The 17,313-nt window shown below is 35.4% G+C and overlaps 1 protein-coding gene across 1 annotated transcript; it reads right to left on the bottom strand.

Moving 5' to 3' along the window:
• Window positions 1–3,262: 3,262 nt before the first annotated feature.
• Window positions 3,263–16,698, bottom strand: LOC125671637 (PRKR-interacting protein 1 homolog). The gene is made up of 6 exons (XM_048907466.2): window positions 16,553–16,698; window positions 13,582–13,660; window positions 12,266–12,366; window positions 9,418–9,503; window positions 6,599–6,654; window positions 3,263–4,246 (listed from the first exon to the last, which is right to left on the bottom strand). Exons 1-6 carry the CDS (start codon window positions 16,661–16,663, stop codon window positions 4,146–4,148), a joined length of 534 nt encoding a protein of 177 aa, XP_048763423.1. The 5' UTR covers window positions 16,664–16,698; the 3' UTR covers window positions 3,263–4,145.
• Window positions 16,699–17,313: the final 615 nt, after the last annotated feature.

The following is a 17,313-nucleotide window of genomic DNA, read 5'->3' as shown; positions in this document are numbered from 1 at the left end:
GTCTCAATATGAGTGAAAAATTCTCGACGGAACGTAAACACCAATCAATCAATTCTGATCTTTCCCCATTTTCGGACTTTTCCCACTTCATAACCTTAGCACTACATGCTGTGTGCTAAAACAAGTGCAGCATGGGAAGTATTACAATTCAGAGTGCAGTATGGGAAGTATTACAATTCAAAGTGTTACCAATATCGCATTTCTATCATGATTTATTGTTATACGTCCAAATGGTTCTCAATAGTAATTGATACAAACAAAAATATCAACCATGACACACACTTATATATGAAGCTCCAAATCAACATAAACTCAAATAATTGAAGATATCTAATTATTTGAAGATGTCATAAATTCATTTGATGCATGCAACAATTTAATTAATGGTCTCTTCAAATAATTAATATCTTCAATTATTAATTAAATATTGTGCGCATTAATTGAATTGATGATGATGGCATTAATCTTTCTGCTGAATTGATTCGCCATTGAATTGATGCAATTAATTCAATTAAAGAGAGCAATAATTCAAATTAATGCATGCATTGTTTTCTTTTATGATATCATTAATTCAATTGATGCTCTCTTCAATTCAACATATCCACAATTGAAAATTAATCATCTCGTTAATTGAAATGTTACTCTCTTTAAAAGAATTGATGAGTGCATCAATTCCTTACTTAAAAATGTAAATAATTAAAGGGAAAGGCAACCCAAAAAATTTTTACAGGATAAATAATAGGATTAATTATATAAAAGATTTGCCATACTATTCTGTTGATATACAGCCTAGATAAGCTTCAGTACTAATTTGAAAACATTAAAAATTGAAATTCCTGCTATCTATAGAGGCTGCCATGATGTGGAACTCTTTTGTATTCAAGACCACAAAAATCAATAAGTTTGACTTCACACTGTCTATTTCGGTTTTTATGAGATTCTAAGATCATCCACAGGTGCTTGTGTTAAGGACCCCCCTCCCCCGAATAAGCTACACAAGTATATTTAATTATATTTTTCTTGAAAATAGTTCTAATGAATGTCAACAACGTCTTGCATACCCATAAAGTCCAAAATAAGCCCTTTGGAAAAAATACCCTTACTGGTTATTATAACAGAACTTATAATAACCAGTGAGGGTATTATTTTTAAAAGGGCTTATTTTGAATTACATGTATTTTGGACTTTAAGGGTATGCAAAACGTTGACATGTATTAGAAATATTTTCAACAACAAAACATTCATTAAATCAACTCATGTAGTTTATTTGGGGGTGGGGTCCTGAACCCAAGCACCTGTGAGATCATCAAAGTTGTGCATGTGGTAGATTTTACGAATAAATAGGTTGATGCCTTCCTCTGGCAGCAGTTAATAACACTAATGCGAAGGGAAGATGTGAATAAAGGTTGTTTTTTTTTTTCTTTGAAATTCCCGACTCAACCAAGTCATTTGAAAAGAAAAGACTACGTAAACTGTGGATCCATCATTTGCGTAATGACAAGTTGATGTTCAAGACATTTGTATGAAGAACGTTTACCGTCTGCCTTGTCTACGACTCGACCGAACTTCTTCTTTTCTCAATTTCTTCTTGCGAAAGAACGGGCTCAAATATATACGGCTCCAAACTTAACTGTTCGTGACTTGTCATGTTTACAATGCTGCTGATGAAATAAACCAGAATAGACGGTGTGATGTCACAAATTAACCTTCAATGGCCACTCTCTTAGCGGCGGGTAATTTAAAATACATGATAGATTAATATTGATTTAATTGTTAATCAAGGATTTTTGTTGTTAAAGACCGTCAATTACGACATCAGTAAGTAATACTTTATTCATAAAAGCAAATATGTGGTTAGGGTTGTCTTTCCCTTTAAAGATACCTTCAACTGAATTTAAGAGATCATTAAATCATTTAATAACTTTTAAAGTGATGACTTATAAACGATGCTGATTGGTTGAAAAATTCGTTTGATTTCTCTGTCAAATTTCGTTCGAAGTTCATCTGCACTAAACACGCAGAACTACTTTTCTCTGGAATGCGTCTTCCCCGTTCTAATTTTAGCGCTATTTATAGAACGGTATTTTCCACACAAGCATTATATATAACGAAATGCATTTGTTTGATTTTTCATTGCTATCAAAAATTAGCACAACTAAAGATATGAATAAAATACAAATTAATTTAAAGAAACAACATACATAGGCGATGACGTGGCAGAATAGTCAATTTGATGAGGTAGACCACTTACTGGTAGAAGTAGACAGATTACACGAGTTCCCGGTATGAATCGTCTGCTATACGAGATCGATAACATGACGGAGCAAGTGGCGACTTCTGATCTGGTAAATATCAATGAAATTGAACTGCGTTATATGGGGCTCAGTCAACGAATGCGTTTTGAACGTTTTCCTCGATATTGAAATGGAGTCGAATTGCATTCCACCGTTCCAACGACACAACCAGTGTTCAACGTCTCCTCCAACACGATGCAGCATAAATCCAGTCACCACTTGTTATCTTCCTTTATATTTAATTCAGCTTTTAACCATTGCACCTTTAATTTGGCGTATAATCCATTTAAATCTGCACAGTAACTGTTCCTGACCTGAACGCACAGCCATGCCGTTTTGTTTTTGTTTTCATTCTTGTCTATATGTATTCCTACGCGCCATTTCAGAAACGTTAATTCAAGCTTTTTGATGAGAAACTATTTGTTTTTCTATCTTAAAAACATAATTAAATGATAAAAAATAAAACTTATAATTCTTTGTTTGATGCATGTATCAAACGAAACATTGGACGGAAAACTTTTTCAAATTAGCGCATTGATGAAAAAGTTTTCCGTCCAATGTTTCGTTTGATACATGCATCAAACAAAGAATTATAAGTTTCATTTCTTAAATCATTTACACCGAGCTCTTGATTAATTTTTGCAAGCAATATTTCCATCACATTAATGCTTTCATCAAATGAATTGATGAGAGAAATAATTAAATTGATGCATGCATCAAATCAACTACTGCTCATTTATTGAATTAATGCACACATCACTTGACTTGGAGCAATAATTGAATTGATGCACACATCAAATCAATTATTGCTCTCATCAATGCAATTGATGTGCATATTAATTCAATTAATGAAAGCAATAATTCCACAGTTCTAGATCATATTCCAGTTAGAAAAGAAATTTGCAGTCTCCTGACGAAGATTAACATGCAATTGTTATTCTGTTCCTTTATGTTAAAATTTTCATAAATTTCTACTTTTCTACTGTAACAAATGTACCAGATTTTTATTTTCATGAAATAGTAGTATCAACATATCAAATTACATCACTGACATTAACCTTATGATAGGATGTTTAACAATGCAATTCAAAGATGAAGACCTTTTTAAAAAAAAAAAAAAAAAAAAAAAAATATTACTGTAGATATACACACATGTTGACATACATGTACACACACGTGTATTTGCAGCTACACATATACAAACAATATTCAATACAACAAACTCTGATCCTTACCATATGAAAACTTTTATTATAATAAAATATGCAAGACCTGCACGATTCTCCAAAAACATCAGGTATGCAAAATTAAATAAAAAATTGTATTGTCAGAAAATATGAGGGATCACTATTTAATAATATTTTCTTTTCCAATATATAACCATACTTTGATAAATCGGCTACTGATTAATCAGAGGAGACATTGTTTCTTCACTGTATTTTGACAAAATAGAATGCCTTCAATACTTTCAGGTCTTTGATTTTAAAATAAGTAGTATGCCTATTTTTTCCATATAAGATGAAACTTGTATTTCAAAACAGCTTGTAAACATTGTAGGATCATCCAAACTTAATATTACACACAGTGCACTAACACAGAATTTGCCACAAATTATTCAGATAATTTGGAACTTGTAAAATGCATATCACTTGGTATTGACATGTACATGTTGAAATACATAAAACCACATAAAGATTGTTTGTAGACAATGCAATCCTCTTGTTCTCAACATACCAAGTCTTGAACCTTATTCAGATTTCGATAATGCTGATGTCTAGCTAGCTGAACGTCTTTCAGGTACCTAGCGTCCTCATGAACACGATGTCTAAGATCAATTGAGCTGAACATGGGTCACCGACTGTCTCTCCCACTGTCCCTGCTATCATCTTCCTCATTTATATCATCTTCTTCTTCCTCGCTCTCCTCAACATCTTCATCACTTTTGTTTTGCTCTACAATAAAACAATCTAACAAATCTAATATACTTTACAAATGTATTCCTTGCACTGCAATTTGAAGACTAAATGCTAGCTAGATTCCCAAAGGCAATTTTTATTTATCTCTATGGATAATCCGGTATTCTTTTTAATTATCTCCCCTTAGGGTGTCTGGGTAGTGCAGAGGTAGCACTCTCGCTTCTCACCACTGCGACCCAAGTTCGATCCCCATGATCGGCAGTGGTTGTATGTGAGAGGGTATGGCGGTCACCCGCTTGGACACCTGGGTTTCCTCCGGGTACTCCAGTTTCTTCCCACATAATTGACCCCCTAGCGAAAACATCTGTGCATCAAAGGACCCCATTGAAAATAAGCTTTTGAGCTTTCATGGGTTATCCTTGGTAATTATGTATTTATGTATGTAAATACCGAATAAACATTTTTTTTTTTCATTTTAAAGAGGGGCCTGGTCCTTCATCTGAATGAACTTTAATACCCATGAGAAGTTTGGTTTATAATGGTATGGTTTATAATGGTATGTAATGTAATGGTATGGTTTATAATGGTATGTAATGTAATGGTATGGTTTATAATGGTATGTAATGTAATGGTATGGTTTATAATGGTATGTAATGTAATGGTATGGTTTATAATGGTATATATAAATACCCATGATAAGTTTGGTTTATAATGATATGGTGGTTTGTGTTTAAGGTTAAATCAGATAGTAAAGACACATGGCAAATCTTGATCAGAAAAGAAAAGAAAGAAAAGCTCACTTGAGCCTTTACTTCAGGTGGCTTAAAATGCTACCACATGAACAGCATGTTTCAACATTACAAGAGTTACAGAATATGTATTCAGGAGAAGGTAACTCTACAGTAACATTACCAGAGTTATAGAATGTGTATTCAGGAGAAGGTAACTCTACAGTAACATAAATAGAGTTACAGAATGTGTATTCAGGAGAAGGTAACTCTATAGTAACATTACAAGAGTTACAGAATGTGTAGTCAGGAGAAGGTAACTCTATAGTAACATTACAAGAGTTACAGAATGTGTAGTCAGGAGAAGGTAACTCTATAGTAACATTACAAGAGTTACAGAATGTGTATTCAGGAGAAGGTAACTCTACAGTAACATTACAAGAGTTACAGAATGTGTATTCAGGAGAAGGTAACTCTATAGTAACATTACAAGAGTTACAGAATGTGTAGTCAGGAGAAGGTAACTCTATAGTAACATTACAAGAGTTACAGAATGTGTATTCAGGAGAAGGTAACTCTATAGTAACATTACAAGAGTTACAGAATGTGTAGTCAGGAGAAGGTAACTCTACAGTAACATTACAAGAGTTACAGAATGTGTAGTCAGGAGAAGGTAACTCTACAGTAACATTACAAGAGTTACAGAATGTGTAGTCAGGAGAAGGTAACTCTATAGTAACATAACAAGAGTTACAGAATGTGTAGTCAGGAGAAGGTAACTCTATAGTAACATAACAAGAGTTACAGAATGTGGTTACAGACTACTAATTTTACCCCTATTTCATTGACCACGCAAGTAGTGCCAATTTATAAATAGAGGTTTTTTCTTAAAATTTCTTGGGGATGTCTGTGGGGTGGAATTGTGTTATTCTAGGGCATAGATGGAAAGGAGAGGGTCTGAAAAAAAATTAGAAAATATAATAATGAGAAATTCTGCTCTTAAGTGTGTAGTAGGAAGGGTGTAAATAGGCCATTGTTTACCTGCTTCTCAAAGGGAAAGGGAAATATGCAGGGTAGGGGTTACTTGCGGTGTCATAACAGGACTTGCGTGTGGTGGATTTCCCTGAGATTCACAAATATTTTTGGACTTGAATTGCTCTAAGTCTGTGCCAAATTTCAGGTAAGTTGAGGTGGTGGAATTTTTTATATTAATTTTTATGTTATAAAGGAATGTATAGGAAAATAATTGGTAGCCTGTGTCCATGTGTATTCAGGAGAAGGTAACTCTATAGTAACATTACAAAAGTTACAGAATGTGTAGTCAGGAGAAGGTAACTCTATAGTAACATTACAAGAGTTACAGAATGTGTAGTCAGGAGAAGGTAACTCTACAGTAACATTACAAGAGTTACAGAATGTGTATTCAGGAGAAGGTAACTCTACAGTAACATAACAAGAGTTACAGAATGTGTATTCAGGAGAAAGTAACTCTACAGTAACATAAATAGAGTTACAGAATGTGTATTCAGGATAAGGTAACTCTATAGTCTCCCATCTGTCAAATTTTTATCTCCTTGAAAGAAACAGATTTTTTGCTGTGGGTCACCATTTTAAAACTATACAGTGATAATAATTTCAGTTACAATAATTTGACACCTACGTTTATCCTCGGTCGGTTTACTCTTTTTAGCTTTCTGTTTCTGTTTCTTTTTGTTCCTGTAATAAACGATGACTTCAATATAGTTAATGATAAAAATAGGGCACTGCTAAACCGGTACATGATAAGCCTGCATACAATATTGACCTCAATCCATATCCAAGGATAATGATTTGGATCAATATAAAATGTTCTACGAGTTGCAAAATCAAGGTATTTGCAAAGAAAAATCTAAGCCCATGGGCTATAACATCTTCATACACATGACTAAGGTTTAATTTTTTCCACAGACAAACAGACAGACCAAAAACTATAATTCAATCTTCAAAAGGACTAAAATTTTGGACACCGAAGCAAAAGATAATTGATGACTAAATAGAGGCCACAAGCTTTATTATCACTGTTTAACATTTGTTTGACAGTACCGTTAAACTAAAGTCCATGAAATAATTATAAACCAAAAGGATTTCATCGGAGTTGCAATAACAATGTATCTAGCAATAAATAAATCTAAGTCCAAGGGCTGTAACTCCTTCAAAAATAGTGGGACAGCATTACCTTGTAACATGCACATCTACATATTGTGATCTTCCTTTGTACTAAGTTTCATTGAAATCTCCCAAAGGGTTTAAGAAGAGTTGCGAAGACAAGGTACTTCCATAAAATAAATCTAAGTCCAAAGGCCCTAACTCCTTAAAAAATAGTGGTGCAGCATTTCCCTTGTGATATGCACATCTCCACATTAAGATCTTTCTTTGTACCAAGTTTCATTAAAATCCCCCAAAGGGTTTAGGAGGAGTTGCGAAGGCAAAGTATTTTGAATAGAAAAAATTAAGCCCAAGGGTCACAACTCCATTAAAAACCAAGAGGCCCAGGGGCCTTATAGGTCACCTGAGTATCATGTAACAACCTTCCAATGTTTGAATTAGGTTTGTGTTTAAATATAAGAATTTTACTTTTGGATGGAAGAAACATTGAATAGCTATGTGGTCAGCCCCGCCTTTGCACCAGAACCCCTGACCCAGGGGCCATAAATTTCAGTTTTGAAAGAAGCATCCTTGATCATCATTATCATACTATTAGTTTGTCTACTTAATACCCAGCAGCAGAGGAGAAGATTTTCAAAGAAATAAAATGCATTTTCACTATATGATCAATAGGGCCCCACCCTAATACCAGAACCCCTGACCCAGGGGCCATGAATTTCACAATTTTGAAAGAGGCATCCTTGCTCATCATAACCATGCTATTGGTTTGTCTACTTAATACCCAAGGACAGAGAAGAAGATTTTCAAAGAAATAATGCATTTTCACTATATGACTTATAGTGCCCCACCCTAGCACCAGAACCCCTAATCCAGGGGCCATGAATTTCACAATTTTTAACAAGAGGTACTGTGAGCAATGCTCACTAAGAATACCCCCCGCTTACCCCAATCTCCCAAAGGGTGTTGGTAATAGGTATTAACTACCTCTTTTCTGAGTGTTGCTACTTCGATGTCCAGTGCGCATGACCTTTGACCTTTTGACCCCAAAATCGATAGGGAACATCTTCATCCCATGGGTAGTCCATATGTATGATATGGTGACTGTAGGTGGAAAGGATAACGCTTTAGAGCCCGGAAACCATATTGCTACTTCAATGTCCAGTGCACTTGACCTTTGACCTTTTGACCCCAAACTCGATAGGGAACATCTTCATCCTATGGGTAGTCCATATGTATGATATGGTGACTGTAGGTGGAAAGGATAAGACTTTAGAGCCCGGAAACCATATTGCTACTTTGATGTCCAGTGTGCTTGACCTTTGAACCCCAAAATCGATAGGGAACATCTTCATCCCATGGGTAGTCCATATATATGATATGGTGACGGTAGGTGGAAAGGATAATGCTTTAGAGCCTGGAAACCATTGCGTCTATAGACGGACGGACGGACAACCCGATTCCAGTATACCCCTCCCCGCAACTTGTTGCGGGGGGTATAAAGAGGCATCCTTGCTCATCATTACCATGCTATTAGTTTGTCTACTTAATACCCAGAGACAGAGAAGAAGATTTTCAAAAAATTTCTACACTTTCACTATATGACCAATAGAGCCCCACCCTAACACAAGAACCCCTGCCCCAGGGGCCATGAATTTCACAATTTTGGTAGAGGGCTCAACGCTCATTATAATTATGCCCACAGTTTGGCTTCTTGATGTCCAGGAGTAAAGAAGAAGATTTTTTAAAATTACACTCATTTTGATGGTTTTTGCCCCACCCCTCAGGTCCCAGGGGGGCAGGGACCATGAATTTCACAACTTTTGTTCCCCTCCACCCACAGATGCTATATGCCAAAATTGGTTGAAATTGGTTCAGGGGTTTCAGAGAAGAAGCTGAAAATGTTCAAATGTTAACGCACGACGCACGTCGACGGACAAAAACAGATAGCAATAGGTCACCTGAATTCATTCAGGTGACCTAAAAATGGACAGCAGTCCCCTTGCAATATGCACAGCTCCACATTGTGATCTTTCTTTGTACCAAGTTTCATCAAAATCCCCAAAAGGGTTCAGGAGGAGTTGCGAAGACAAAGTTAAAGGGACAGACAGATGACAGCGGTATAGCATAATACGGCCGTATTTTTATACAGGCGTATAAAAAGTGGTCCATGGTCTACGAGACTCAATATTATGCTATTTCCTTGTTGGCCAATAATTGATTCACTTTGTTGCATTCTTCCATTTTATAATGACCATTTTATTGACTAGTTCATACAATGTTCATTTTACAATGACCATTTTATTGACCTCTCTATACAATAATCATTTTACTGACCTTTTTGCCCTCTTTTTTGCTGTCCTTTCCTCTGCTGCTTTCTGATTTTCCTCTACTTTTTTCTGATATTCTTTTTCTTTATTAGTCTGTAAATAATTTTTTTCTTTATGTAATTTTCAAAATGTTAATCAACAAGAGAATCATAGACTACAATTCTAAACATTCAGATTTCTCTGATCTCGTGTTGGCATACAGATTTCCTTATACCATGCCAGCTGTTTTCAAACCCCTCTTTCAAAAAGGTAATAATCAACTATAAAAGCATTTAAGCTACATTGAAAGACCTGGCATATAGCCATTGTAGATCTTGACAAGTTGGTTTCACATCAATACTGTGACACTCTAGGAATTCCGATAGCTCCAAGAAAAAAACTTCCCAGGGACCGCTACAAAAATCAGAGTGAAAATGGGCATCTCATGAGCCTAAGGTTCACATTAAAATGAGTTTATCATAAGCAGAAACAAAAGAATATCTGAATTATGGAACTTAAATTGTATAAAAGATGAATTACATTTCCTTACTGATTGACCTTTTCATGAAGAGAGAAAGCTTTTTTTCATGATATATATCCAAGCTCAACAAATTTTTTATCTATTTAACAAGTATGGATAAGTACACTTGGTTGATACTTAATAAAGACACACTAGTTATTGTTAAATTGGGTGAACATCTAGTTAAAACTGTCCGAAAAAGAGGTGATGCTATAAAACTGTATAAATCCTTCTAGTTTATTATTCGACATATGTTGGTATAACACTGAAATTATTTTTTACTTTTACTTTTTTTGTATACACCCGATTTGCAAATCATATGTGCTTGTTTCCCAACATGCTACATCTACATGTAGTTTGCAGTTTATATAATCTTTTAGATTTCTTTATAAACTGTCTTAGATTTTATGCCCTCTGGAATAAACCTATCTTAAGCAGATCTAGGTGACCGACCCTCTCTTAAGCAGATCTAAGTGACCGACCCTCTCTTAAGCAGATCTAAGTGACCGACCCTCTCTTAAGCAGATCTAGGTGACCTACCCTCTCTTAAGCTTATCTAAGTGACCGACCCTCTCTTAAGCAGATCTAGGTGACCAACCCTCTCTGTCTTATCTTAAAGACCAGAGAAAATAAGCACCGCCTTCAAATTTATCTGGTCTAAGAACCCTTGTCAATCAGGAGATATTATGCTTCAGATTGGATGCTAGAAATTGATGGACATTTAGTTACTAGTCTTTGTGCATACCTTATCTATCTCATCTGGCAATCAAGGCGTCCGTGCAATCTTTTGATTATTACAGCGTAAGCCTGCTTGATAGGGAAACAGTTTTGGCTTTTTCATGTAGAAATAGTCCCACAATAATAGTAGTAAATTTTGCATACAATTACATAAATTATAATAGAATGTAGTAGGTTATGCTTAGGAATGGGTACGATTGATAATGATTATTATGATTGTTGAATATAATTTACATGGACATCGGTTTTATGCTAAACAGTTTAAGGTAGCTCATTACTCCAAAATTTTATTTAATTAAAACACCTCTTATGAAGTATGATTTCACCATCGAAAGAGTGATAAAGGATACAATCTCTCAAGTATTTTATATGAATTTTTTGTGAATTTTCCTGGAATGATAAAAAATGTGTTTTGTTTGTAAATAAGGTATACTTGAGTCCAAATTTTGCTGTGATTTGGTGCAAGATATGAATATCTAATAAAGCATGCCTAAGACTCAGATATAAACGTTCTAATTTTTTAGAACAAAATATTTATGAAAATTGAAAACGTTATTTTGCTAATATTTTATAAACCTACCGATAAAATCTTGAAAATACACGTCAGTTAGAAAAGAGATGTATCGAAGAAATATAATAAAAAAGAAATTGAAAAGAAATTACCAAATTTCAGATATAATAACTATATTCAAACAAGAGAGAAAAGTATCTATCCCAATCAAAATTGATAGAAATGACTAAAATAGTCATATTGTTGCCAATTGTATGCACTATTCATCAATAAATTAGTTTCCTTAATAAATTCGTTTAATTTGTAAACCATTTTACATCAAGGGAATGCAGTTTTCTGATCACAATTCTCTACGACTACTTTTTTATAATTGCAATCGGGCTTGGTTCAAATTTGAAAACTCATAATATTGCTGAATTTTGAACATTTCATTTCAATTTCTTTTCAAAATATATTTCCCTGATATATCTTTTTCTAATTGGCTTTTTGAAGAATTTATCCACTTTGGTAGCCAGAGAATTCTGGTGTGTGGTCCAGGAAAACTAATTCAAACAGAATAAAACTTTCTACGCTCTTTTGGAATACATAGTCATTCTGGGGCGAGGGACGATGATCAGTACATCAGCTGTACATAGCCAGAAAATCTACCACAGTACGCAGGAACTCCCATCGGAAACTGGGTATCTGATGAATGAAGGCAGTTAAATGGATACAAGAAAACTTTGAATAAAGAATATTCTGCCTAAGTTTTCAATGCAAAATGTTCTCATTTATATAAAATAAATTTATTGAGCTTTAATTTTCATGTTTGTTTCATTAGATTTAATTATCAAAGTTTCGATTAACCTGCACAAAAAAAACGACTACCATGAATATTTCAATCTTACAAAAACGTACAGGTAATGTAGGTAACACAGATAACATCCTGTGTATTTGAGACGGTATATACAAGCTAGCAGGGTTCCCTCAGGCTCGGGGCTTCACACCTGCCTTAAATTAGTTCCGCCCCACACTTAACTTACCTGAGGAAAACCGACAGTTGAAAACCTCAGCGTTTAAGCAGATCTAGGTGACCTACCCTCTCTTAAGCAAATCTAAGTGACCTACCCTCTCTGCCTTTTCATCGATGAACTTCTGTCTAGCATATTCTCTTCGCCGGACACCACGGTACACATGAAAGTCCCCACTTCCGGCCCCTGCACTGGACCCTGTCAATGAGAAAGCGGTCTCCGAACTAAATCAATTAATCAATCCCCCGCCCTGCACTGGACCCTGCCAATGAGAAAGCAGTCTCTGAACTCAATCAATCAATCAATCGCCCACCCCTGCACTAGATGCTATCAATCAGAAAGCAGTCTCTGAACTTAATCAATCATTTATGTATACTCACACTATATGTGTGGGATCATACACGTGTCCTGCACACTCACATAATTCTGTATGTGTGGGATCATACACGTGTCCTGCACACTCACATAATTCTGTATGTGTGGGATCATACACGTGTCCTGCACACTCACATAATTCCGCATGTGTGGGATCATACACGTGTCCTGCACACTCACATAATTCTGTATGTGTGGGATCATACACGTGCCCTACACACTCACATAATTCTGTATGTGTGGGATCATAAACGTGTCCTGGACACTCACATAATTCTGTATGTGTGGGATCATACATGTGTCCTGCACACTCACATAATTCTGTATGTGTGGGATCATACACGTGTCCTGTACACTCACATAATTTTGTATGTGTGGGATCATACACGTGTCCTGCACACTCACATAATTCTGTATGTGTGGGATCATACACGTGCCCTGCACACTCACATAATTCTGTATGTGTGGGATCATACACGTGTCCTGTACACTCACATAATTCTGTATGTGTGGGATCATACACGTGTCCTGCACACTCACATAATTCTGTATGTGTGGGATCATACACGTGTCCTGTACACTCACATAATTCAATCATACAAACACGAGTGAGAACTTAAACAGATAATACTGTATAGCCGGGGTTGTTTGTTTTTGGTGGGGACACAAATATGGTGGATTTGGGTTTACAAGGTATACCATTAATTTTGGTGAATAAAATTTTGGTGAATTCATTCTTTTTTCATCTATACAATGTGTATGTACCTTATGTACTTAAATTTAGCAAATTTTGATTTGGTGAATCTTTGGAAATCACCAAAATTATATACTCGTCAAAAAACCTCGGCTATACGGTATAAACTTAAAACCATGTTTGTATGCAAAAATGCAAGGTGGGTTAATGTTATAATCATCATGGTTATAGCAATCATGGTGAAAATATTTGGGATTAGAATTTACATTCAGTAGTATTCAAATCTGCACACTAGTGTCTAATCTATACCAAGAAAGATTCATAGAGTACCAACCCAGTCTTACCCCAAACATTCCTGATAAATTCATGAGGTGCTCTGGGTTCTTTCTCTTTAGACTTTTCTGGTATAAAGGCATCTTTATTCTTTAAAAAAGAAAAATGTTTTGTGAAACATGGATGCACCAAGCACAGTCCTTATTGCATATATACCTACATATTACCAAAATTGGAACAAGAAAAAATCCATGTGGTCCAAAAATGCCTTTAGATTTATAATATACGGAAAATTGTTAATAGAAACAAAAAAAGAGAAGGAATAAAAAATCGTACATTAAACAGATCATTGTTTACAAATAACTAAGAGTGCATTAGAGATCGCCATTCCAGGTGTTTTCGTGCTCTGCTCTTTAAGTTGCGAATGACGAGAACGTGTTCACAAATATATGTTCTTGTTCCTCGACCACACTACCTACAAAGGTGGTAAGAGTTCTTGCACCTCGAACTCATTCTCAGGTTGCGTACTCGGCATTCGGAATCAACAGGAATTTGTAATCGTGTAAAGAACAGCGATCTCGAACACACTCCCAGAAACCACATTTCAAAGAAAGGCAACTCTTACAGCCAATGTTGAATTGTTAAACCTTTAATATGTTTTAACTTTTACTAAGCTCTTATATACAACAGCTTTCAATTAAAAAGGTATTTTCAATTTCCTTTATGACGAAAGTCCCTCAGTGTACACAGAAAGAGAAAGAGGTCACATATTTAATGAAATTGTATATGTTGCAACACATTAAAGCAATGAAGGAAAATCATGATTATGATGTTTTGATTCATAAGATAATCATGGTGAATCAATAAATGATAGCGAAGCTCGCTCCAATGATTACATATATGAATCACATGATTTGCTCTTCATCTGCTGAAAAAAGATTAGTAGTACCCGTAATGCTTCTGGAAAAATGCCACTGTCACTGTGGTGTACATATATTGACAACCCTGTAAATAAATTGTTTAGAAAGTACCACAATCGTTTTTAAATTCCAGACAAGCTTTCTCTCAGCTTCGTATGTTTTGTTTTTGTTGATAATCTCTTGGTTTGAAATAAAAAACACAGCAGCTAATCTGACGTAACAATGCAACTATTTACATCCACTGTGCTATATTTCCAGCGTTAAATGAGGAGGCGGATTAAATGTCTATACATGTAAGTCATGTTGCAAGATGTAATGGGCTTTGCTCGTCTCAACGGTCACACCATACAACATATTATCTTCGTAGGGTATGTCAGAGCATTTCGGCCGATTCACAGGCTATTAAGCTATTTTGGAATACAAATTATATATACATTGGAATATCAATGCAAAATCCACAGGAGTCGGCAGTTTTGTCTGTAAAGGTCTACATTCAATGTAAATGTTATCGCAATTCACCTTTGAATTAGAATGCTTTGGCCAATATAGCATTGCATTGTGTGACAACACAATTGAATCTGTTTATAATACTGTAACAATTGCGAAATGCAACATACACTCTCATTGGTCCATATGTATAAGACCGCCCAAATTCCCTTATACGGGAGTAGTCAGCATTTGATAACAGGACGGCCAGATGGAAACAAACTTCAAAGGAAGGAAGAGAAAAAGTTGTATTCTTGTGTTAATTTTGTTGTCTTATAAATTTAATATAAAAAAATTCCTTACATATTTTCCTACTATACTTGTGTCTAAACATACCTTCAAATATTTACTAAACCCCATACGACCCAAAAGCTCAACAGTTTTGATGATTTCGTTCGTTGATGTAGCCATGTTAGGTAGCCAGTCAATTTGAATCCCGGTTCATTTCCATATTGGCACAATCGTGTCTAAATGTGAACTAATACCCCACAAATATTTTAGCTAAATAGTTTTAATAATATATCATCCTAGTTCCATTAAATGATAATTATTCAAATAGCTTAACTCACGGCAATGCAGCTTTCATTAGTCTGGGCCGGTCTCCATCTCTGCCACAAGAGTGTTAAGGACCATAATGAGCTTATGTAGCATTTTCGTTAATCAAAAGCTTATTTTATCTTTACAAAAACTATAGTTTTTAATATCTATTAATAAATTATTCATGTTGATAATAAATGAAGAGCGAATACATAACTTACAATCAATTTTATGAATAGATACCAATAGCAACAGAGTTCGAATTGACCGGCTTCCTAACATGGCTACGTCAACAAACAAAATCATTGGAAGCTGTGAGTTTTCGGGTCGTGTGTGGCTTTAAATGAATATTTGAAATTATGTTTGGACACAAGTATAGTAGGAAAACATGCTAAGATTTTTTCTATATTGCATTAGTGAGACAGCAACACAAGAATACACTGATATCAGGCCTCAACCGTGTGCAGCTTTTTGTGCGCCGTAAATCGAAGGTTTTTATTAGAGGTGGATCTGTGGGTCTCTGTTCCGTCACAATATTTTTTTCCAGAGAGCTACAGTTCTCCAGCTAGGCCTAGTAATTTTCTAGTCCATCCGTCCATCTTATCTGCTGAATCCGCTCGAGAAAGTGGGCGAGCTGTAATCGGCCAATGAAAGCTCTTGTTGTATTACATCATACATGTCATTCAAACTGTTCAATCGTCTCATTCAAATGTGTCGTCACACAACGCAATACTATATCGGGTAAAGCGTTCTAATTCAAAGGTGAATTGTGATAACAACCACTGAGCTTTGCGAGTGTAGTTCAGTGGTTGTTGTTTACATTGTAGACTTACAGATAAAACAGCCGACCCCTGTGCAAAATCCTTTCAGTTGACCCTTTCAAAAATTGTAATTATTAGTCATTTTGAAGTGGTCGCTCTTATGTTGATGTGTAAGTAGATGAAATGTTCTATCGTCAAAATGACATAGGTCCTACAGACATGGTGAGCGTACCGAATCATAGGGCAAGCTAGTTAAACTGTCTGCATGTACTGATGTAGTTACTAGTAAGATACAATATAAATGAATTTACTTTGAATATGAATAACCAAAATAATACCGGATTTCTCATTAATTTCTCGAGCTTTAATCTCTGCAAATCTGTAGCTCCTCTCAACAGCTTAAGTGGTTTATCGTCATCAGAATTTGATTTCTTCGACTTCGACTCCATTTTGTTTAGTTTGTTAAGTCGTTCGTATATTTTCAGTTTGTTAAGTCGTTCGTATATTTCCAGCCGACTTAGGGTAGGTCCGAGGTTTGCCATCTTGATATTCTGTATAAAATGATAATCAGCGACCGAAAAACGAAGCTATTTTAAAATGTCATCGTATTTGATGTGTATATTTGATCAAATAGTTGTATTGCGCATGATCCTTCAACGAGAGAGAGAGAGAGAGAATTTTTAACCATTTGACAGAAGTTGTGAGGACAAAAGTTCTCACTAATATTCTCTCTCAAAACCATTTTTTCACAATTCGAAGGAGAATATTAGATACATTTTTATAGGTGTCCCTATTGCTATACCTAACACGGTACAATTTTGCCATTACAATAACATATCCGTGTATTCTCTTCTAGACATTGTGAGGAAGTCCTCACAAGAGAGAGAGAGAGTGTGTGTGTGTGGGGGGGGGGGGGGGGGGGGCTGATAAAAGTAGTGGATATAGGACAAAAATTATGTCCTTACAGTTACGTCTCCATCAACGTGATCCACAAAATGTGAGAGATGTGGATACACGATATCAGATTAGTGGGGACATGTCCTTCCTATACACGATATCAGATTAGTGGGGACGTCCTTCCTGATATTCTCTCTCAAAG

The sequence above is a fragment of the Ostrea edulis genome, chromosome 1, assembly GCF_947568905.1.
Source record: "Ostrea edulis chromosome 1, xbOstEdul1.1, whole genome shotgun sequence".
Lineage (NCBI taxonomy): Eukaryota > Metazoa > Mollusca > Bivalvia > Ostreida > Ostreidae > Ostrea > Ostrea edulis.
The sequence above is the reverse complement of the archived record's forward strand: the minus strand, read 5'-3'. Positions and strand labels throughout refer to the sequence as shown.